The 26007-nt window shown below is 39.2% G+C and overlaps 1 protein-coding gene across 1 annotated transcript in view; it reads right to left on the reverse strand.

The window, feature by feature from the left end:
- The window catches only part of SVEP1 (sushi, von Willebrand factor type A, EGF and pentraxin domain containing 1), a 176449-nt gene that overhangs the window by 24656 nt on the left and 125786 nt on the right, over window positions 1–26007 (reverse strand). The window contains exons 37-40 of the mRNA XM_081804083.1: window positions 13986–14658; window positions 9614–12405; window positions 7549–7774; window positions 4448–4603 (exon numbers count right to left, since the gene is read on the reverse strand). Of these exons, the coding sequence (XP_081660209.1) occupies window positions 4448–4603; window positions 7549–7774; window positions 9614–12405; window positions 13986–14658 (3847 nt within the window). The remainder of the gene's footprint in view (window positions 1–4447; window positions 4604–7548; window positions 7775–9613; window positions 12406–13985; window positions 14659–26007) is intronic.

Consider the following 26007-nt stretch of genomic DNA (forward strand, 5'->3'; position numbering starts at 1 on the left):
TGATGATATGATCAATGCTTCAGCAAAATTGACTCCAGATAGGAGGGGAGGATGGCAGTGGAGTAGGAGGACCCTAGATTCACCTCATCCCACAAATACAACTAGATAACTATCAAATCATACTAAATACCCCTCAAGTCAACTTGAACACTGGCAGAACAAACTCCATAACTAAAGGTAGAGAAGAGGCCACAATGAAGAAGGTAGGGAGTGCAGAGATGCATTTTGGGAGAGAAAAAGACTATGGCCACTGCAGTGGGGAGGGAGATGCAGTAGCAGAGAAGAGTGAGAGAGAGACTAGCACACAGGGGAGCACATAGGGAGGATGAATCCCCATAACAATTGGCTTGGAAAGCAAGAGGGCCTGAATTTCATAAGTTCTGGTGGGTTCAAAGCCTAGAGTTTTAAAGATCAGTGTGTTTGGCTCTGGAAGAGCTTGGAGGACATTGGAGTTGTTCTTAGAGAGAAGGCAGGCAAACATCCCCAGACATACAGCATGGACATAGTGATCTGAAGAATGCCTGGGGCATGCAGTGGGGAGGTTAGTTGCTCATCTCAGAGTGTGTCTCAGAGAGGCAGCATTGATGGAGAGACCCCTCTGGGAACAAAGGAACTGGCAGGCACCATTCCTCGCCCCCCTCAGCAGAAGCACAGGGCTACCTGCAGAAACCAGCGCAGTGCGGACACTCACCACCTAACTTACTTATACCAATGCTGCCATCCTGCACTCCAGAAGAACCCTCCTTCCCAGTCACACTTGCCTCAGTCCCAGTGCAGTGGGCTCCCTACTCCAGAAGACCAGCCTAAACCCCTGCCAACACTGCACCTCCTGACCTGGGAGTGTTGCAAGGCCTCAGTTCTGGTGGTGGTGGTGATAGGTCTCATTTCACAAGCAGACCAGAGCACACCTAGTTAAATGTGCCACATTTAGGCCAGAGACAAACACTGTCCACAATTGGCAAAGAGAACCTCTGCAGACCACTGGCCTGAAGGATAAAGCAGCCAGGACACAAAAGCAGAGCACATGCAACACACAGTGGAGACACTCTCAGAATCACCAGGCCCTGGGGAACAAGGGACACTACACTGCAGGGCACTGTAGGACCTCTTCTTCATAAAGCCATTACCCTCAAGAATAAGAGACATAGCATTCTTAACACAGAGAAACAGGCACAGAGAGTTAGATAAAATGAGAAGACAGAGGATTTTGTCCCAAATGAAAGAATGGGACAAGGCCACATCCAAAGATCTAGGCAAAACAGATATAAGTAACATGCCTGATGGAGAATTTAAAGCAATGATCATAAGGATACTCACCAGACTTCACAAAAGAATGGAGGACATCAGTGAGACCATTAACACAGAGATAAGGAATAACATAGCAGAGATAAAAGGCTCAATAAACAAAATAAGCAACATACTTAACAGAAGTAACAGCAAGCTGGAAGAAGAGGAAAGAAATAATGACACAGAAGACAGAGTAATGGAAAGTAATCAAGCTGAACAATAGAGAGAAAAAAAAATCATGCAAAATGAGAACAGATTTAGGGAACTCAGTGACTACATCAAACATAATAATATTATGGTATTATTAGCATAATATTATACTAATATTAATACTCCAAATATTATCGGAGTCCCAGAAGAAGAGAGAGAAAAGGGGGTAGAGTATTTATTTGAAGAAGTTATAGCTGAGAACTTTCCTAAATCTGGGGACAGAAACAGATATCCAGATCCAGGAGGCACAGAGAACCCCCAACAAAATCAACAAAAGCAGATCTACACCAAGACACATTGTGACTAAAATGGCAAAATATAGTGAGAAAGAAAAATATTAAAAGCAGCAAGACAAAAGAAGACAGTTACATACAAAGGAAACCCTATATGGCTATCAGTGGATTTTTTAGCAGAAACATTCCAAGCCAGAAGGGAGTTGTAAGATATATTCAAAGTGCTAAATGAGAAAAATCTATAGCCGAGAATACTCTATCCAGTAAGGTTATCACTCAGAATAGAAGGAGAGATAAAGAGTTTCCCAGACAAACAAAAACTAAAGGATTTCATGACCATTAAACCAGCCCTGCAAGAAATATTAAAGGGACTCTTTGGGTGGAAAGGATAGACCAAAAATGACATAATGAAGGTAGGAAATACAAAGCAATAAAAATGAATATTTTTGTAAAAAATCAATCAAGGAACTCACAAAATAAAAGGATGTAAAATATGACACCATATACCTAAAATGTGGGGAGGTGAGGAGGAAAGAATGGGTTCAAACTTAAATATCTATCAACTTAATTTAGACTGCTATATGCAGAAGATGTTATATACAAACCTAATGGTAACCACAAATCAAAAACCACTAATAAATATGCACAGAATGAAGAGAAAGAAATCCAGATGTATTGCTAAAGAAAATCAGCAAAACATGAGAGAATTAGATAAGAAAGAATCAGAGAAAAACTTCAGAAACAGCCACAAAACAAGTAATAAAATGGCAATAAATACATATCCATCAATAATTATTTTGAATGTAAATGGACTAAATGCTCCAATCAAAAGACAGAGGGTGACAGAATGGATGAAAAACCAAGACCCATCTATAAACTGCCTACAAGAGACTCATTTTAGATCTAAAGACACCTGCAGATTGAAAGTAAGGAGATGGAGAAGCATCTATCATGCACCTGGATGTCAAAAGAAAGCCAGAGTAGCAATACTTACATCAGAAAAAAACCCCTAACCAGACTTATCAAAAAAGAAAAGAGAAAGGACTGAAATAAATAAAATCATAAATGAGAGAAGAGAAATAACAACCAACACCACAGAAATATAAACAATCAGGATATGAAAAATGTTGGATGCAGAGAGTACTTAAAAATAAAAATCTTAAAAAAAAGCTTCTGTACTAGTGAAGGAAACAATCAACAAAACTAAAAGGCAACCTATGGAATGGGAGAAGATATTTGAAATGACATGCCTGATAAAGGGTTAGTATCCAAAATATATAAAGAACTCAACACCCAAAAAACAAATAATTCAATTAAAAATGGGCAGAAGACATGAACAGACATTTCTCCATAGAAGACATACAGATGGCTAACAGGCACATGAAAAGATGTTCAATATCACTCACCACCAGGGAAATGCAAATCAAAACTACAATGAGATATCATGTCACACCTGTCAGAATAGCTAAAATAAAAAACACAAGAAACAACAAGTATTGGTGAGTATGTGGAGAATAAGAAACCCTCTTGCACTGTTGGTGGAAAGGCAAACTAGTGCAGTCACTGTGGAAGACATTATGGAGGTTCCTCAAAAAGTTGAAAGTAGAACTACCCTACGATCCAGCTATCACACTACTGGGTATTTACCCAAAGAATACAAGAACACTAATTTAAGGGGGTATATGCCCCCCTACATTTACTGCAGCATTATTTACAGTAGCCAAGATATGGAAGTAGCCTAAGTGTCCATCAACTGATGAATGGATAAAGAAGATGTGGTATATATTACAATGGAATATTACTCAGCCATAAAAAGAATGAAATCTTGCCATTTGCAATGACATGGATGGAATGACATGGATGCTAAGTGAAATAAGTCAGTCAGAGAAAGACAAATACCATATGATTTTACTCATGTGCAGAATTTAAGAAACAAAACAAGCGAACAAAGGGGAAAAGAGAAAGAGAGAGAAACAAACCGAGAAAGAGACTCTTAACTATGGAGAACAAACTGATGGTTATCAGAGGGGAGGTCGGTGGGGGGATGGGTGAAATAGGTGATGGGGATTAAGGAGGGCATTCATCATGATGAGCACTGGGTGATTTAAAAAAAAAAACAACTTAAAAAAAATCAACTGCAGCCTTCCCACCAAAGTAAATAGGGAGACACAGGTGTTGCTGATGGGGTTTTAATACTACAGACCAGGAGTGGTCTTGAAACCTAACTTGGTATTTGGTTAGAACTGCTCTGAGGATTTTCAGGCCACACTTGTCATACGTCAACCTGGCATCTCAACCAAGAACCCTCCAAGGTATTTAAACCCATTGCTTGAGGAAGTCTTAGTTTGTATACCTAAATCCCTATGGTCTTCTCCCCACAGTGACAGATGGACTGCCCTGTTACACAGCAGGATTAACAGGAGGCCAAAACACAGGCTTAAATGACCAACTAAAGTAACAGTATCAGTCTTGTGGCTAGTATTCCAGCTTCCTCTTCTTTTTCATGGCTCTGATTTTTTGAATTTGAGACTTACTTTGTTTTTTAAAATTATAAGTCACTTTAAATATTTCTTGGAGAATGTTAGGATATACAGTAACAAAGTTTAAAAAATCTTTTAGGGCCAAAATCAGTGAAACAAATTGGTGTTAATACTAAAAATGTTCCCAAGTATATTGGAAAAACAAATTAATTCTAGTTAACCAACTTATTCACTTACCTCTAATTCATAGCCAGGTTCACACTGATAAATAATTGTGCTTTCAAAACTGTATTTACTGCCAAACACAAACCCATGTTCTGGACTTTCAGGTTTTCCACAAGAAACTGGACTGCAGGACTCATCAGAAAATGGTGGCTCCCAGGTGCCATCAAGCTAAATAACAAATGACAGATTAGAAATTACATTTAGGGGTGCCTGCCTGGGTCAGTTGCTTAAGCGTGTGCCTTAGGCTCAGGTCATGATCCTGGAGTCCTGGGATCGAGTCCCACATCGGGCTCCCTGCTCGGTGGGGAGTCTGCTTCCCCCTCTGACCCTCCCCCCTCTCATGCTCTCTCTCTCTCTGTCTCTCAAATAAATAAATAAAATCTTAAAAAAAAAAAGAAATTACATTTAGGAATTAATACATATGAATGAAGAAATTGGCAAATATTGGCATAGAAGAATAATCCCCAAAATGATGGTCAAAAGAACCTAGAATTTGGTTCTACTTCTGATATGTATTACCTGTGGCCTTAAAAAAACACAGACTAATTATTAGATGGCCTTCTCAGTTATTGCTGAACAATTTTAGACATTTCTCACACACATAAAACAAATATTTTGTTCCTAATAGAATCCATTAAAAAAATCAAGAACACCAAGAAGTATGTTTTCATTATGATGAAGGAGGACTGGAAGGTTGACACAAATATTCCATGACTGATACTAATGTGTCCTTACATTTCACTTTACTGCTCCCCCCGCCCCCCGCCCCACTCAGAGTTAACATCTTTCATCATCTATTTGTGTGAAGTGAGGCATACCCAGATGTTTCTCCTGAAGACTATTATTCTCTTGCTAATATTTTTCTGTTTTCTTTGAGGAAATGGTGCATGAGCTGGATAACAGTCTAAAACAGGACATTTATGGCGGGGTGCCTGGGTGGCTCAGTCGTTAAGCATCTACCTTCAGCTCAGGTCACGATCCCAGGGTCCTGGGATCGAGCCCCGCATCAGGACTCCCTGCTCGGCAGGAAGCCTGCTTCTCCCTCTCCCACTCCCCCGCTTGTGTTCCTGCTCTCGCTAACTCTCTCTCTCTGTCAAACAAATAAATAAAATCTTTAAAAAAAATAAAAAAATAAAATAAAACAGGACATTTATTCCACATTTGAGGCAGAATTAATTTTATATATGTGCCTGCCTCATAATTAACCACTCCCCTAATGTCGGAAATATAAGTTGCATCTAATTTTTCAATACTGTGAATAATGCTTCAATAAACATATCTTTCTACATAAATTATTCTGGGCATTACTATTAACTTTTAAAAACTATGTGGTATTGGTTTCTTTTGATATATCCTGGAACTGTTTTGGCATATTTTAGTTTTTTCCTGTAATGGTTACTTCACTATACCAGAATAATTTGTTTACTAATGATTCCTTTCTCCCATTTGTGATGATTCCTTTATCAGGATGTACTTTTGATTTATTTCTTCCATTCCCCTCATTTTCCTGTCTGCTGAATCTATACCAAACCACACTGATAGGACCTTTGTAATTCTGTAATATGTCTTAATTTCAGGAAGGGCCAGAACTCCTTCAGTATTCATTCTTCAAAATTCATATTGATCTTCTCATCCATTTATTTGTTCTATGAAGTACAGAATCGTTTTGTTGTATCAAAATAAAATATTTCTAGGCACTGAACATAGTTTTAGACAATTCCTGCATTTAAGCACTTAGAAAAGGTCTATTCTACCTTTTAGAACAGAATTCAACCCAAAACTCATTTGTGTGGGGTTTGTGTGAGGGGTCATACCTTATGTGGAGAAAGCGATGAGGGTTGTCAAAAATAAATTATCGACTCCAAAAATAAACCAAACCCATAGTCACCAATACGTCAGGGTCCTACAAGGCACACGGAGGAGCACCCAGTTGTCCACACACCCAACCCAGACAAGCTCTGGAGGAACGTTGAATTAATTCCCTGAGCATGTCCCTACAGGACAAACTTCCTGTAAGTTTATTTCAAACAGCTCAGGGTCCTTGAAAAAGTTGTCCCTCAAACTGCTTCAGCTCTAAATCTAGAAGGGACCATCTGGAATGATACCAATTTTGAGAGCGCAGTAACTCTGACAGTCATCTGACCTGCTTCCTGCGATGTTCCTGTTTTTAGGTTTGGTAGCAATGAATCACTGAGTATGCATGATTTATAAATGGAAAACCGGGAGGACTATGAAATAGTTCTTGAGTCCCTACTAAATGTCAGGTATGTACTAGATGCTTTATAAACATTAAATAATTTCATTCTTCCAATTACAGATTTACAAATAAAGGGGGGGAATAGGTCGTCACAGAGCCTGTCAATATTAGCGATGGAGTTCAAAGGAATGTTTAAGGTAAAAGTCATTTCTATACCATGCAGCCTGTCCCCCCTTTCAGCTCCTCCCTCCCCCAACTCCAGCAACAGAAGAATATATCGATAACTCATTTTATTTTTCTTTCTCTGGTGAAGAGGGTGTGCTAGGGATATCTGCTCTCTATGGTGCTGATCTAGGTTGTTTACTCTCTAGTTTCTCATTCCGACCATACAAGACATATATTGTTATACACATTTTTTCAAATAAGGAGACTGAAGCTCAGACATTTTAAGTGACTTTCTTAAAGTCACACAAGTAGTAGGTAGCAGAGACAGGATTTGATCTAAGTTACTGTCTGTTTCTGCAACCTCTGGTTTTTCTACTAAGACTGGAAACATTTGCTATCAGACAGGGCTCATTTCCCACACAAGGACACTCTTTACTACATTTATGTGTAGACCATCTGACTTATGGTTAATTTTTCATGAATATTTTGTTATAGATATTTTAACATTTTATCTCACTTTGGCACTTTTCACCTACTCTTGGCATTTTCTTAGTTTAAAAATGGGAATATTAAAAAGAAAGCTATGTTTTACAATATATCTACCAAAAAACTCCTCAAACTCTTGACACAGTTGGAAACTTGAGACATTTTTTTCTTTTCAGGATAGTCAGATACTGCTGTAGACACACACACACACATTTAATATATATAAATGAGTTACACATACACGTTCTAGGACAGAGAATCTTACCTGACACGTTGATATGTTAACTCCCTCATAGATATACCCTTCTGCACATGACACAGAAACTTGCTTATTCACACTGAAATCATCCCCATGAACATGTATATGTGTTATATTTGCTGGAAGAGGACATTTTTTAGGGCTGCAGAAGATTCTCTCGGGAAACCAGTGACCATCTTTCTGGCAGGTGAATGTATCTATATCTGTATCCATCACATAACCTTCCAGACACCTACAATGGAAAAGCAAAATAAGTGCCTTAAAGAGAGTACAATACAGTTGGTGACTTATTCTTGGATTTAAGATGCTGTTACAAAGCTCAGTAGACATTTTATGTGATATATTGAAACTGATTTGAATGTCAAGGGAACGGCATTGCCGTGCAAAAACACCAACATAACAAATGACAAGCAGATCAGTCCTTAGCTGTCCACATTAAGGATTAGCCAAGCCTAAAGTTGATTTAAATGTTGTTGACATTATTTACCCTTGTTGTGGATAATATCAATATTGAATTCACTTTTATTCTGAAAATAGCTAATAGTTCAAAAAATTCTAGACAAAGCACAAAACAGACTCAGATACTAGTAAGAATATGACAATTAATATTTATTGAGAATCTACTTTATGCCAAGCACTGTTCTAAGTCCTTTATATAGGGTATTTCTGTTAATCCTGAGTAGTAGATACTATTATGTAACAACAGTATTGGTGTTCAAACTCAAATCAACCTGGCTCTAAAATACTCTATGATTTTTTAAAATTTGCATTTATTTATTCAGCAAATGTTTACATAGCACTTATTAAATTCTAGTCACTGTTCTAAGTGTTCTACAAATATTAATTCATTTAATTCTCATGTGAACCCTATGAGCAGGTATGATTATTATCTTTATTCCCATTTAGCAGATGATGAAACTGACATCAGAGACACTAAATAACTTCCCCAGCAAGTAATAGAGATGAGATTCCTGCCTAGGGAGTCTGGTTCTAGAATCCACGCTTTCACTACTATACTACACTGCCTTTTAAATTAAACCATTTAGCTAATTAACATTTATTAGGTGGATATATTTTTTCAATTTCACAAATCACCAGGCTAGGTAGGAGTCACAGGTTTTGTAAACTTGTAATCTGTTTACCACAAGTAAAGATCTGAAACATAATCAATATATGACATGGCATAACAAATGGGGGGCTCTTGAGAAGCAGGTGATACTGTGATTTCTCAAGATATGTCACACATCAACATCTGAAGAGAAAACTGAAGATGTATTTCAAAAGCAAGGGATAATTTTTGTTTTTCTTCTCAGTGCATGATCAACTACCCTTCATTTCTTATCACTGATGATACTCCCTTGGGTCTCCTCCTTACTGAAATTAGGAGAAAATGAAGGTAGGGCTAAGATGTTCACCATAGACATGTTTAAGAAGAGTAACTGAATTATTAAAATCTAAGAAGCCAATATGTGAAGGATAATCCATAATTCCTTCAGAGACGTGAATAAAATCTAAATTGATTTAGAGGGTTGAGATATCTTATGGGCATTTATTCCAATAAAAATTTAACTTATAAATTTATTCCATATTCTCTTATTTCTTTTTAATAATGCATTATAGATAACTTTACAGCAAAAAGTCACCATTTGTGCATCAAATAGTTTAGTTTGTTCAAATAGCATAGGCTGGAAGTCTACTTAAGATATCTTGCTATAGGGCGCCTGGGTGGCTCAGTTGGTTAAGCGACTGCCTTCGGCTCAGGTCATGATCCGAAGGCTCAGGTCATGATCCTCGAGTCCCGGGATCGAGTCCCGCATCCGGCTTCCTGCTCGGCAGGGAGTCTGCTTCTCCCTCTGACCCTCCCCCCTCTCATGCTCTCTCTCTCTCATTCTCTCTCTCAAATAAATAAATAAAATCTTTAAAAAAATAAAAAAAATAAATAAAAGCTTCAGTTTTTGGAGAGCAGTCCAGAGATGGTATTTTCCCACTTAGCTTAATTCTTGACCTAGCACTTTTTATTTTACAATCCTCCTGTCTGCACCCTTTGGAGACACTAGAGCCATGGTCTTACCTGAGTTTCACTTTACTTTCAAAAGTGTGTGCCTCTCCAGTGGCCACTGCATTGGCGACAGATGGTGGGGGTCCACAGGACAAGGGCTCACAGACTGGATAAGGCTGGCTCCATGTCCCTTTCTCTGTACAAACCAGATCTGAACTGCCTTGTAGGACAAACCCAGATCTGCATTTGTAAGTTATCACATTTTCCTCCCAAGAGCCGCTCGCACTGATGAATGCATTTGGTATCGTTGGGGGGGAACCACAAGAAGCGTGTTCACAGTATGGGAAGCCAGAGCTCCATTGGCCATTGGCTTCACAGGTGATTTCAGAAACTCCGTGGAGCTTGAAGCCTTTGAAGCACTGAATCTGGGCTGCCTTCCCGCAGCCAAAATCTGTCCCATTGGCAGCTCCATTTTGAATCACTGGCGTGGCACACCTGCAAAGCAGGCAGGAAGGCGGGCTGCCACTCCAGGAACCATTGGAAAGACACCTTCTTGAAGGACTTCCATGGAGCTTATAGCCAGGAAAGCACTGATATTGTATATGCCCCCCGTGATAAAAGGAGAAGCCATTAGAAAAGCCATGGGGAAGATCTTTAGGAGGGCCGCAGTTGACTGGTTTACAGAAAGGAAACTCTGCATCCCAGTTGCCATCGGACTGACAGGTGAGTTTTGGAGCACCATGCAACATGTAGCCATCCTGACAGTGGAACACCACTTCCTTTCCAAAGCCATAGTCCAGGCCATCCATCACTCCATTCGCCACCTGCGGTGGGGTGGCACATCTGATGGGCACACAGATGGGGGTGGTTCCATTCCAACTTCCGTCGGCAAGACAGACGCGACTCCTGGCTCCCTCAAGTAAGAACCCGACATTGCAAGTGTACTCAACCTCTTTTTGGAATGTATATTCATTTCCTTTCACCTGGCCATTGGCTGAGACTGGAGGTGACCCACAGTCCACAGGAACACAAATTGGCTCATTCTCATCCCAATTTTTATTTTGTTGGCACGTTCTCCTCTCGGGGCCATTCAACACATACCCAGGATTACACTCATAGTACAACACACTCAGGTATGTGTAGTTGCTTCCTTTGATGGAGCCATTCATAAGTGGATTTGGTGTTTTGCACGAAATGGCCTCACACCTTGGAGAAACACCACTCCATTCTTTGTTCTGTAGACAAAATCTTATGTCGGAGCCCAGCAGAACGTGTCCAAGTTTGCAGCTATACTGTACAGCATTGCCCATGGTCGTCTCTGTAAAATGCAAAAAGCCATTTTCAGGAGCAATGGGCAAGTCACACTCAATTGAAATGCAGGATGGGGCACTGCCATTCCAAGTGCCATCTTCCTGGCACATCAGCACAGGGCTCCCTAAAAGCTCATATCCTGGATTGCAGGTGTATGAAACAATGGTGCCATATAGAAAGTTTGCTGAATGTGTAGTAGGAGATCCTTTTGTGCTTTCCCCGGTTTTAGCCCCTGCTGTCAGATGGTGAGGAGGGCGAGGAGTCAGATATGGAACTTCCATCATATCTTCTTCTTCTCCAAAATATCCCTGACCATCTTTCACCTTAGTACATTCTCCAAAATCAATATGAGGCGGGAGACCACAGTCTATGGGTACACATGTTGGTATGAAGCTTGACCATCCTGACTCTTCACAGGTCTGCATGGCATGACCAGCTACCTGGAACCCAGGTAAGCAGCTGTAGATGATCATGGCCCCGTAGCTGTAATCTGCGCCTTCTACAAAACCATTTTCAATGGGTTGTGGGGGATTACAGTGGATGGCACTGCATGATGGAACATCCATATCCCAATCACCTGTCTCTAAACAAGTCAAGGCTTTGGGACCTTCCAGCCTGAAACCTCGGTCACAGGAGTATGTAATGGTTTGCCCATAGTGTAGGTTCGTGTAAGAGAACTTGCCATTTGAAATCTCCTTGGGCATTGGGCACTCAATGGGTTTACAGGTGGGTTTTCCTCCAAGCCAGTGACCATTTTCTCCACAAAGGATGGTAGTATTTCCCACCAGCTCAAAGCCGGGCTTGCAGGTATAGAGAGCTGTGCTGAGATAGGCAAGACCTTGTACATCGATGATGCCGTTGAGAATTTCCTCAGGGTGGGGACATTCCACGGGGACACATTCTGGCAGTGGAAAACTCCATGTCCCATCAGCTTGGCAGGAGGTGGTAGGATCCCCTCTCAGGAAAAATCCATCCACGCAAGAATACTTGACAGTACTTCCAAAATGAAGAGCTGAAGAAGGAGCGGGGACACCAAAGGAAATGAGGGGAGGTGGGAGGCAAAGAACCATCTTACAAAGAGGAAAAGAATCATTCCATTGCTGTGATGGCAAGCATTTCAGGACAGAGGGTCCCTGAAGGGCATGTCCTTCTTTACAAGAAAATGTCACCACTCCTACTTCAGTAGCTAACTCCTTCAGGACGAGCTGGTTTTCCAAGAGGGGAGGCTCTGGGCACTTGGCAGGCACACACTTCTGGTTTGGCTTCTTATTCCATTTGCCAGATTTCTGGCATGTCCAAGAATTATCACCGATAAGCTCATAACCCTCATTACAGAAAAACTGAACCTTGGACCCTACTTCAAAATTTTCTCCTTTCATGTAGCCGTTCTGGATCGGGGGAGGTTTTCCACAGTTGAGAGGGACGCACGACAGAGGGGATTCACTGTGCCAGTGGCGATTGGCTTGACAGACAAATACAGGACTTCCAACTGACTTATAGCCTGGATTACACCGATATCTCGCTTCACTCTCAAAGATCCTGCCAGTTGTATGCTGTATAATAGGGAGAAAACACTTAAGTATAATTTGTATAACAAATAATATAATTAACTAAATACATTGAATAGTAATAAAAAAATAGACTAAAATGCCTATGTTAAAACAAATCAGTTAAGACATAAGCAAATAAAGATTTATGTTTTTTTCAATCAGGTCTATTCTATTTTTAGTAAGTGAAAAGGACAGGTCAAATTAGGTAATCCCTATTGCAGAAATGCCTACCAAAAGGCTGAGCCTATAATAAGTAAAAGATCAATAGCTTTAAATTGATGATTTGGTAGACTACTCCCCAAAATTATAAATTACTAAGTAAGTTCAAAAACATCTTGCTCACCAAAGCAATGCTCTCGTTTGTTGCTTTAACCACAGAGAAAGAAACATACGCATACAACCTACATTTGTTAATGTTGTCAAAAAAAGCAAATAAAATATTTTTCATGGTTATATTCCTAAGAGTACAAAGTTTTGTGTTCATTCTTAACATACTTTTAAAATTGCTGCTATAAAGATGGGAAATTATTTTATCTTTTAAAGCAAAAGTTAATATTCATGATCTCAACACTTAAATAAATAAGTGACTAATATGATTACAGGTCATTTTTAGGCACTACCAAAGATGAGTTAGTTATGCAAATGTTCAAAAGATTATCACGGTAAAAAGTCTAGCTTGCCTGCTATAGTGAACTTCTTGCTCTAGTGGATGTAACTCTTTGTTTTGTTTACTTATTATTTCTTGGGTACCCCACACACATGTAAGCGCCACGCCATCACAGACCTAATCTGTATTGTTAAATACTAGCTCTCCAATGCTTACCTGGCACCTAGTAAGAGCTTCAGAGATATTTGTTAAATGAAGAAAGCCTCCTTATCTATATATACTCTCTTCCAATGGAACACTACTACATTGGAGCAAAGGCGTTAAACAGAAGGTGTTTACTGTTGTTTTAGAATATAAAGGAGAAAAGGTATTATGTATGTGTGGGTTTTTACATAATGTTTAATTAGAATATTGTCTTTTTAAAATAGCCCTTGATTTGGGGAAATAGATTAGGCACATACTAATGTGAAAGGAAAATATGTGTGGATCTGATAGAACCCTTTGTCCTGGTGAAACTACCTTTAGGTCCACTGAAAGAGAACTGTAATAACTGCATTATAGTGAATGGATGATTCACCTCATCTTTTGTCTAAAAATTAGAAATGATACTAGATCTCTCTAAGTTCCATTAGACCTTGATTTCTATAAAATATACATCCATCTTGGAATAACTTCTTCTACAAAGAAAAACAATATTATATGAAAAATTGGCTCATTCTAACTTCATAGTTAGGGCTAAGGTATTGCTGCAAAGCACTTCAAATGTCTACATGCCAGCAGAAGGTAGAAAGCTATACATTAAAAGGATTACTGATCTCTATCAACTTCTCTCCAATATTCACTACCTATAGGTCTAGCCACTTGTGTTTTTCAACAGTTAATCTGTTCAGTGTCCTGCTTCTGAATTCCAGGTTAGCCACAGGGGGCTGGCTGTCAGTGATGAAAGCCACGGGCCACTCACTCATTAGTCTCTTACCTCCAGAAAGCCATTCTCCACCTTAGGCGGTTCATTGCAAGACACAGGGTGGCATGTGGGTGTGGGGCTACTCCACTGTCCTGTGGCTTCGCAGGTTCTCTTCTTCTCCCCTTTGATGTAGAACCCCTTGTTGCAGCTGTAAGCCACCATGGCCCCAAAACTGTAGTTTGATCCACTTGCATAGCCATTCGTGATGCTTGGTGGCTCTCCGCACCGCACGGGGATACACTGGATGGACATGGGGGAAGGGTTCCACTGCCCACCTCTCAAACATTCAATCTTTGCTGAGGTGTTCAGTACAAAACCTTCTGTGCATTTAAAGCTCACGACTGACCCTGCTGCAAATTTTGCTTTGCTCACAGATTCTAAAATGCTATAGGAAACAGATGGGGGTTTTTCACAGAAATGAGCTATACAACGGGGCATGGCCTGACCCTCTGGGGGAACCCACTTGCCCTGGGCATTGCAAAAGAGCTGGGAATTGTCTGCCAGGCTGTAACCATCTGAGCAATAGTAGAAGGCAATGTCTCCAAATAACCGATGGGCAGTCTCCGGAGAGGCATGTTCCACGTTGGGGGGCTCATCACAGGAGACAGCCAGACACTGCTGGTTACTTCCATTCCATTTGCCATTGGCCAGGCATTCAATGGTGTCAGGACCAGCAAGGGTATAGCTATGAGATTGGGAGGAAAGGAACAATAACTGAGCATAATATTTGAGAAAAGGTGTTTGCGTCTTCATAATTCTGTTTTTATTTATTTTTTACTCTTTCCAACAATGACTATTTTTAATTGTTATTCTTTAAAATAATATTTATTAAGATGGAGGTGTAGTAGGAGAACTCTACAGGCTCGTCATCCTTCAAACACAACTAGATAATTATCAAATCACTCTGAATACCCAAGAAATCAACTGAGGATGGACAGAGCAAACTGCACAACTAGAGGGAGAGAAGGGGCCACAACAAGTAAGTGCAGAGACATGGTGTGGGGGAGAGGATTGTGGGTGTTGTGGAGGGGTGGGAGCCCTGGTCTCGGACAAAGGTGAGAGAAAAAGGAGGGTTCAGGGGAATGCACACAGAGAACACTTCCCCACAGCCATTTGCTGGGAAAATGAGAGGGGTTGATTTTCATGAGTTTTTGCAACCCGTGGGTCTTGAAGACTGGAGTTTTAAAGGTTGGCAGGCTTGGCTGGTACAGAGACCTGAGGCACTGCCCTACTCCTGGAGGGAAGGCAAGCAAGCAGCCTGGGGGTCGGGGTGGGGGGCAGACGGCATCATCTGAGGAATGCCCAGGTGACATGCGGAGACAGTTCGCTCTTCTTAGAGAGCATCTGTGAGAGGTGGCATTTGCAGAGTTGCCTCTCCAGGGACAAAAGAGCTGGCGGGTGCCTTCTCCTTCCCCTGCCCCTCAGCATAAACGCAGAGCCACTTGCGGTTAACAGTACAGTACCGACACTGGCTGCCTGACCTGCTTACACCAGGTCCCAAACCCCTGTGCTCTGCTGGGACTGCCCTTCTTGGACAAGTGTGTCTCAGGGCCAGTGCGGCGGGCCCCTTCCCCAGAAGACCAGCAGAAACCCCTGTCCACACCACGTCTCCCAGCCAGAGTTCTGCGAGGCTTCAGTTCTAGTGGAAGTAGTATCAGGTCTCATTTAACAAGCACAGCAGAGCACACCTAGTTAAAACTCACCGCACTCTGGCCAAGGATCAAACACTGCCCAATGCAGGCAAGGAGAACCTCTGCAGACAACTGGCCTGAAGGACAGAGCAGCCAAAACACAGCAGCAGAGTGCACACAGCACACACCTGAAGTGCCAGGCCCTGGATACTACTTGACCACTTCTTCAAAAAGCCATTACTCTCAAAACCAGGACACATAACAGGCTTTTCGAACACACAGCAAAAGACAGAGACTTAGACAAAATGCCAAGATGGAGGAATTCAACCCAAATGAAGCAACAAGATAAGGTCATGGTCAGAGATCTAACTGAAACAAATATAAGTAATATGCCTGATGGAGAATTTAAAGCAACAATCATAAGGATACTTACTGGGCTAGAGAGAAGAATGGAAAACTTTAGGGAGGCCCTTAATACAGAGATAAAAGAGTTAAAAAAAAACAGTCAAATGAAAAATGCAATAACAGATTGGAAACAGACCGGATGTAATGAACACAGGCTGGAAGAAGCAGAGGTACAAATTAGTGAAATAGAAGATAAAATTATGGAAAATAAGGAAGCAGAACAAAAGAGAGGAAGAATTATGGATCATGAGAATAGACTTAGAGAACTCAGGGACTCCATCAAATGTAATTACATTCATGTCATAGGAGTCCCAGAAGAAGAGAGAGAAAAGAGGGCAGAAAATTTATTTGAGGAAATAATAGCCGAAAACTTCCCTAATCTGGAGAAGGAAACAGACATCCGGATCCAGGAGGCACAGAGAACGCCCATCAAAATCAACAAAAGTAGGCCAACATCAAGATACATTGTAATTAAATTTGCAAAATATATGATAAAGAAAAAATCCAAAAGCAGCAAGACAAAAGAAGTCCCTAAATTACAAGGAAAGACCCATAAGGCTATCTGCAGATCTCTCAACAGAAAGTTGGCAAGCCAGAAGAGAGTGGCATGATATTCAATGTGCTAAATGAGAAAAATCTATAGCCAAGAATACTCTACCCAATGATAGCAAGACTATCATTCAGAGTAGAAGGAAAGATAAAGAGTTTCTAAGACAAACAAAAACTAAAGGAGTTCATGACCACTAAACCACCCATGCAAGAAATATTAAAGGGGACTCTTTGAGTGGAAAGGAAAGACCAAAAGTGACAAAGACAAAAAGGAACAGAGAAAATCTCCAGAAACAATGACAAAACAAGTAATAAAATGGCACTAAATACAAATCTATCAATAATTACTCTGAATGTAAATGGATTAAATGCTCCAATCAAAAGACACAGTGTCAGAATGGATAAGAAAACAAGACCCATCTATATGCTGCCTATAAGAGACTCATTTTAGACCTAAAGACACCTGCAACTTGAAAGTGAGGGGATGAAGAAACATTTATCATTTATCATGCAAATGGACATCAAAAGAAAGACAGAGTAGCTATCTGTATCAGACAAACTATATTTTGAACCAAAGACTGTAACAAGAGATTAAGGGCACTATGTCATTATAAAGGGGACTATCCAATAAGAAGATCTAACAATTGTAAACATCTATGCCCCCAACATGGGAACACCTAAATATAAAACAGTTAATGACAAACATAAAGGAGCTAACTGATAAATAATACAATAATAGTTGGGGGCTTTAATGCTCCACTTACATCAATGGACAGAAATTCTAAATAGAAAATCAACAACAATGGCTTTGGATGGCACACTGGAACAAATGGTTTTAACAGAACATTCCATCCCCAAAATACACATTCTTTTCAAGTGTACATGGAACATTCTCCAGAACAGATCACATATTAAGCTACGAAACAAGCCTCAACAAATTCAAAAAGACTGAAGTCATACCATGCATCTTTTCTGACCACAATGCTATGAAACTAGATGTCAATCACAAGAAAAAATCTAGAAAAACCATAAATACATGGAAGTTAAATAACATGCTACTAAACAATGAATGGGTCAACCAGGAACTAAAAGAAGAAATAAAAAATACAGGGAAGAGCCGAGACGCCCTTCAACAGACGAATGGATAAAGATGTGGTCCATATATACAATGGAACATTACTCAGACATCAGAAAGGATGAATACCCAACTTCTGCATCAAGATGGATGGAACTAGAGGAGATTGTGCTAAGTGAAATAAGTCAAGCAGAGAAAGTCAATTATCATATGGTTTCACTTATTTGTGGAACATAAGGAATGGCATGGAGGACATTAGGAGAAGGAAGGGAAAAATAAATGGGGGGAATCAGAGGGGGAGACTAACCATGAGAGACTATGGACTCCGAGAAACAAACTGAGGGTTTTAGAGGGGAGGGGAGTCGGGGGATGGGTTAGCCCAGTGATGGGTCTTAAGGAGGGCAGTACTGCATGGAGCACTGGGTGTTATACACAAACAATGAATTATGGAACACTACATCAAAAACTAATGGTGTACTGTATGGTGACAAAACATAATAAAAAAATACAGGGAAACAAATGAAAATGAAAACACATCAGTTCAAAACTGCTGGATGCAGCAAAAGTGGTGGTCCTAAGAGGGAAGTTTATAGCAAGTACAGGCGTACCTCAAGAAGTAAGAAAAATCTCAAATAAACAACCTAACCTTACACCTAAAGGGTGTGAGGAAAAAGAACAACAACAAAAAAAACCTAAAACCAGCAGAAGGAAGGGAATAATAAAGAATAGAGCAGAACTAAATGATACAGAAACTAAAAAAAAACAATAGAACAGATCAATGAAACCATGAGCTGGTTCTTTGAAAAAATCAATAAAGTTGATAAACCCCTAGCCAGACTTATCAAAAAGAAATGACAAAGGACTCAAATAAATAAAATCACAAATAAGAGAAGAGAAATAACCACAGAAATACAAACAATTATAAGAGAATACTATGAAAAACTATATGCCAACAAATTAGACAACCTGGAAGAAACGGTAAATTTCTAGAAACATATAAATTACTAAAACTGAAACAGGAAGAAATAGAAAACTTGAACAATCAGCGAAGAAGTTGAATCAATAATCCAAAAACTCCCAACAAACAAAAGTCCAAGACCAGATGTCTTCACAGATGAACTCTACCAGACATTTAAAGATGAGTTAATACATATTCTTCTCTATTCCAAAAAATAGGAAAGGAAGGAAAACTTCCAAATTCATTCTATGAATCCAGCATTACCTTGATACCAAAATCAGATAAAGACTCCACTAAAAAAGAGAACTACAGGCCAATATCCCTGATGAACATGGATGCAAAAATTGTCAATAAAATCCTAGCAAATTGAATCCAACAGTACATTAAAAGAATCATTCACCACAATCAAGTGGGATTTATTCCTGGGCTGCAAGGGTGGTTCAATATTCACAAGTCAATCAATGTGATACAGCACTTTTATAAAAGAAAGGATAAGACCTTTCAGTAGATAACAGAAAAAGCATTTGACAAAGTGCAACATCTACTCATGATAAAAACCCTTAACAAAGTAGGGTTAGAGGAAACATACCTCACATAATAAAGGCCACATATGAAAGACCCCACAGCTAATATCATCTTTAATGGGAAAAAAAGGAGAGCTTTTCCTCTACAGTCAGGAACAAAACAGGGATGTCCACTCTCTCCACTATTATTTAACATAGTACTGGAAGTCCTAGCCACAGCAATCAGACAATACAAAGAAATAAAAGGCATCCAAATTGGTAAGGAAGAAGTCAGACTTCACTATTCGCAGATGACATGATACTCTATATAGAAAACCCAAAAGACTCCACCAAAAAAATTGCTAGAACTGATACACAAATTCAGTAAAGTTGCAGGATACAAAATCAATGTACAGAAATCTGTTGTTTCTATACACCATTAATGAAGCAGCAGAAAGAGAAATCAAGAAATCAATCCCATTTACAAGTGCACCAAAAACCATAAGCTACCTAGGAATAAACCTAACCAAAGAGGTAAAAGATCTATACTCTGAAAACTATAGAACACTTATGAAAGAAATAGAGGAGGATACAAAGAAATGGAAAAACATTCCATGCTCATGGATTGGATGAACAAATATTATTAAAATGTCCATATTACCCAAAGCAATCTACAGATTTAATGCAATCTCTATCAAAATACCACCAGCATTCTTCACAGAGCTAGAACAAACAATCCTAAAATTTTTATGGAACCACAAAAGACCCCAAGCAGCCAAAGCAAACTTGAAATAGAAAAGCAAAGCTGGAGGCATCACAATTCCAGACTTCAAGTTATATTACAAAGCTGTAGTCATGAAAACAGTATGGTACTGGCACAAAAATAGACACATAGATCAATGGAACAGAATAGAAATCCAGAAATAAACCCACAATTATATGGTCAATTAATCTTTGATAAAGCAGGAAAGAATACACAATGGAAAAAAGACAGTCTCTTCAACAAAGGGTGTTGGGAAAACTGGAGAGCAACATGCAAAAGAATGAAACTGGACCACTTCTTAAACCATACACAAAAATACATTCAAAATGGATTAAAGACCTAAATGTGAGACCTGAAACCATAAAATTCCTAGAAGAAAACATAGGCAGTAGTCTTTTTGACATCAGCCATAGCAACATTTTTCTAGGTAGGTCCCTTAGGGCAAGAGAAACAAAAGCAAAAATAAACTATTGGAACTACATCAAAATAAAAAAGCTTCTGCATAGTGAAGGAAACATCAACAAAACTAAAAGGCAACCTATGGACTGGGAGAAGATACTTGCAAATGACATATCTGATAAAGGGTTAGTATCCAAAATATATAAAAAATTTATGTAACTCAACACCCAAAAAACAAATAATCCAGCAAAAAAATGGGCAGAAGACATGAATAGACATTTTTCCAAAGAAGACATACAGATGGCCAACAGAAACATGAAAAGATGTTCAACATCACTCATCATCAGGGAAATACAAATCAAAACTACAAGAGATATCACCTCACACCTGTCAGAATAGCTAAAATAAAAAACACAAGAAACAACAAGTATTGGCGAGTATGTGGAGAGTAAGGAACCCTCTTGCACTGTTGGTGGAAAGGCAAACTAGTGCAGTCACTCTGGAATATAGTATGGAGGTTCCTGAAAAAGTTAAAAATAGAACTACCCTATGATCCAGCAATTGTACCACTGTGTATTTACCCAACAATAGCCAAATTATTGAAAGAGCCGAAATGTCCACCAACTGATGAATGGATAAAGAAGATGTGGTGTATACATATACAGTGGAATATTACTCAGCCATAAAAAGAATGAATTCTTGCAATTTGCAATGACATGGATGGAGCTAGAGTACTATGATAAACGAAATAAGTCAGAGAAAGACAAATACCATATGACTTCACTCATATGTGGAATTTAAGAAACAAAACAAATGAACATAGGGGAGAAAAAAAAAGAGAGGAGAACCAAGAAACAGACCCTTAACTATAGACAACAAACCGATGGTTACCAGAGGGGAGGTGGGCGGGGGGGATGGGTTAAATACGTGATGGGGATTAAGGAGTGCACTTGTGATGAGCACCAGGTGTTGTAGGTAAGTGTTAAATCATTAAATTCTACACCTGAAACTAAATTTACACTGTATGTTAACTAACTGGAATTTAAATAAAAACCTGGAAAGAAAAGAAAATATTTACTGCTCAAATACTGAGCTTACTGATCAAATGACCTTCATTTAAGATATAGAAATACCTCTTGATATTAATATAATGCTTGTTTAGAAAGGGAAGTGGATTTAAAATTTTTGCTATTTAAGGACCTCTAAAAATTGTTGCACATTTCTTTAAAAATAAAAATGACTCGGTTTAAATTTAAAACATCATCTGTCTATAGATGGTTTTAGTTGGTTGATTTTATCACTAGTCTTTGAAACAAAAGCACTAATGAACCATATGTAGCCCACACATAACTCATGCACTTACTTGTATTCAGTGAAATTTAAAGCAATGATTGTAATTTTAGTCTCCAGGGCTTCCTAAACTCTTACCCAACCAAGTGTTAGCATTTCGAGCAGTGTTCTGCAAGTATGAATCAATTTTGCTTAATAACTCTCAGGCTTTCTTTATGCATTTAACAGATATTTTCCCACAGAGGGTGACAGATTGATGACTTGCAAAAATTGTAAATTATTCTCAAGTGCTCTCTCAACGAAGGAGAACAAAATATTACAGTATGTAGTATTAGAATAATTACATGTGAGTCATTCTTAACTTGATTCTCGCTTTCTCACTGAAGAGAAAGATGACAGAATTTTAAAGGAATGTCTAACACCTGAGTCGTCTGTCATTTTGATACTAATGAAGGATAAGGGGACCAAAATAACTAGGCACCTAATTTAATCCTGTTTAGACATATTAATTTTTTCATTTTACAGATGAGTGAATGGTGGTTCCACAGGCTAAGAGACCTGTCTGGAGTCACACAGTTGCAAGCAGCCGAGTTAAAAAACTAAATTTGATTTACAAGATTCCAATACTTACCCTTTTCCATGACATTGCTGTTGCCTTCCCTTTCTCTTTTTTAAAATGAGGCAGATCATAATTTGCAGATGTCCTGTGGAAACTGCATTGCAGTGTCACCTAGTACAAATTATTTGACCCACCTTTCAGCAAAGATTCTTAAGTCATTAGTTAGCAAACATTTCTCCTAAGGTCCCTTTTAGCTTTATAAGGAATCTGCTATGATAGAGAGGTTGGAGTTTGTCCCCCTCACTGGCCAGATTCATGAAAGATCAAGGAGAAAATGGTAGAGCATCAGCAGAGACTTATGCATTCACCCTACCTAGGGCCATTTATCCTGCTATGGACAGAAGTCGTCTTGAAATACTCACAGACATCCCTGACAACTATGTGCAGTCTCTAATTAGGGTCTGCTGCAATTCATTGTTATGGATAAGCTCTGCTCTTCCTATTAGAATTCAAACTTATTAAGTTTTTAGATGGCTTCTGTCTAGGAGGATATAGGAAGGTATATAAAGACAATATGCTAAAGGCATAATTTTATTATTAAAAAATCCATTATCCAGGTCTGAGTGCCCAGATTCTACTGTTCCTGTGTAGAATGTGCTCTGAGTATAAGTTCCATTTATAGAGACTCCTGATATTTTATATTTTTATAGCACAATTTACATCCTCTGCACACTTTGAACCATGCATCATTATTTTCATGGGCCCCTTGATGCTGCTAGCGTATTTCATTGGTGGAAGTTCACAAACAACACCTGAGACATCCCTGATTTATTAGGATCCATTGTACCATCTATAAAATGCTCCCTTTATTTCATGGGCCCAGCTACTCTGAGGTAGAAGCATCTGCCTCCAGAACGTTCCTTCTTCTTCAAAGCCTCTTAAGGATACAAAAATTGTGTATAGTAATTTGGCAGCACTTTGTTAGGTCTCTGACCCCTGATCTTAAAGAAAATCTCCACCAACTACTCTTCCCTAATGAAAAATCATAGCAAAGTTCTTCTGTAAAGTAATGGAAGATTACCACTAAATACATATATTATGAATAAATGAATTTAAAGAATGCGTTTTCATCACTACCCATAATTTCTTAGAACCTAACCTAAGATCTTGACTTTTCTTTATGACTCCCAATCAACATTTAGTCCTTGAGAATTACATAATTCTCAAGGACCATGCTATGGGCTAGAGCCACTTCCTTGGTGCACAATGCAATGCTCATGCATTTGCTTGTTTACACACCTGTGTCCATCCCGCCCTCCTTACCCCACCCACTGCCAGGTGCATTATAGGCCCTTTCACACCTACAGTAGTTGCTTAAAGGAGAAATGATTAATTCTACCTCAAGAATGGAAAGGGGAGGAAAGGCTTCCCTGTGGAAATGGCTTTTGAGAGGAGTCATGAGAGAAGAAGAGTAGAAAAGGAATCACTCAAGACTGAGAAGTAACATGAACAAAGAGCTTGGAGTGTGATACGGCTGGGGCATTCTGGGAACTTACAAATAGTTAGGAATGGCATCTGACCCCTGAAGTTGTGATCACTAGGATCTTGTGTGTTTTGACAGGTCGTGATCGTTGATGGGTAGAGATATGGGAGGCACAGGAAATGGTTCCTGACAGGTTCTTTTACAAGGACTCTCGTAAGATTTTAACAGACAAAATGTCTCTGGGACAGAAAGATATTTAAGTGGTTTATTAACTGGATGACCCAAAGAGTACTGATTTATAGAAGTAGCCTCGTTGGGAGTTTCATATCTTGTGAATGCCATAAAACTATCCTTAGTTCCTACGTCCATCAGTTTATAAGCAACACGTAACTGTAGGGTGGGGAACTGTTTATGGTCCAGCTCAATGTTTCTAATCTTACAGGGTAATATTCAACAAAGATAAGATGGAACGTGCTGCATATACACAGTGAAGAAAAACTGCACAGATGGAAAACCTGGCTTAGTGACAGCCAATATGAAAGACTTTGGAGTTCCATTGAAATTAAGTTGAATGAGTCAATGGCGGCATCCTGAAAGGGTGACTGCATTTCTAGAAACTCATTTATTTAGAAAGAGAAGAAGAGAAATAAAATAAATTGTTACCTCTGTACGTGTGTATATGTCAGCCCCAAGATGTGGCATTTTTATCTCTGCCACATTCTAACTTGCATGTATCATTGTGCATTCAGCTTTGGGTACCACAACTGAAAATGGACGACAGACCTATTGGAATAGGCTCAGAATGATTCTGAGAGGAACACACTCGGAATCATGTTCATTTATGAGAAAGAAGTGCAGACTGGAGGCTGAGCTGGCTGAAATGCCTGTCTCCCTGCGCCAGCATGAGCGATCATTTCTCAGTCAGGAGATGTGTGAAGGGCTGGGATCTTTCACTGAAGCCTCCCACTTAGCTCTACTGATCTATCTGTAGGAGAACCTCAGGACCAAGCTATGAACACTTGAATGGGCTGGCATTTCGCTGGTGCAGAGAAATGTACACGGAGTGGTTTCAAGATGTGGAACCAAAGCCAGTACTTTAGATAAAATGCTCAGTAAAGATAGGGATTGAGGTTTATTAAAAATAACTATCTTCCAAAATACAAAAGTTAGTCTTTGAAGATGCTAAAGAGGTATATATATTCCAAATCACAAAAAGTAAGGAATTGTTAGCTATTGCCTAGATTGAACTATGACTGGTCTCTGATCCAACTGCTGCATTATTTCCTTACGTTAGAAGACTGAAGGTGTGTTACAATTTCTGCAGAACATATTTCACCTGCTTATTTGTTTAAAAGAATCATTTGGGGCACCTGGGTGACGCAGTCGGTTAAGCGTCCGACTCTTGATTTTGGCTCAGGTCATGATCTCAGGGCTGTGAAATCGAGCCCTGAGCTGAGCTGGGTTCCACACTGGGCGCAGAGCCTGCTTGAGATTCTCTCCCTCTCACTCTGCCCCTCCCTGCTTACACACACACTCTCTCTCTCAAAAAAAAAATCATTTCAAAAAATGATAAAGTTTTATACAGATGATGACATACATCCATCCTATAAATGTTGGCTACCAAAGCAGGAAAACTGGTATTGGCACAAATCTAAAATGCTGGAATATTTAATTTTATTCTGTGACATTTTGCATTCTCATTCAAGAGACACTGGGAACGCTACTGCAGTCAATTATTTAAAATCAGGCCATACATATTATAAGACAAATTGTCCTACTCCATAATTCCAAGGAAAAATGGCCCATCAATATTATAATGATGCCACAGAAGGACATATCTCAGGATGAATTTGCTGTAAATTCATTAGCATATTTCTGGAATAATATTGAAAAATTCTTTGAGAATGGGCGGAGTAATCTTCAGATACAATTTTCAGTGATTTGATTCACACATTGAGTGGAAGCCAACTAATGAGCATGTGGGAAGCTTTATGAGAGAGCTCCCCAGTGAATTATTAGCTCTTCCCTTTTGAAAGAACCGTCTAAGAGCCTTAAAAGAGCAGCATACTAGATATGTAAATAGCTGCAATTTAATAAGAGCAATGGAAAGTAGAAATCTGCATCAGCAGTTAATTCTGTTTTCAACTAAAAATGATCAAAAATTTTATCTTAGTGCATTCAGTAATTGCATTTAAAAATTTACATTTAAGAAGAATCAAAGGGGAACATTCTATGAGGATTTTAGGATTTCAATGACTCTTCCTTTCCCCTGAGCTTCTCACCAAGAGAGAAGACACATAAGGATGAAAAGGAAAATGGGAAACAAGTTATCATTTTATTTATTTGGGCAAACAGCTGCAAACTTCCAGCCTAGTGTTTTGATAAAAGGTAAACGTGGAAGGTCAATCTTAGGACAAGA

This window comes from Leptonychotes weddellii, chromosome 14 (genome assembly GCF_054177405.1).
Source record: "Leptonychotes weddellii isolate Sample4059 chromosome 14, ASM5417740v2, whole genome shotgun sequence".
In the NCBI taxonomy this organism is placed as follows: domain Eukaryota; kingdom Metazoa; phylum Chordata; class Mammalia; order Carnivora; family Phocidae; genus Leptonychotes; species Leptonychotes weddellii.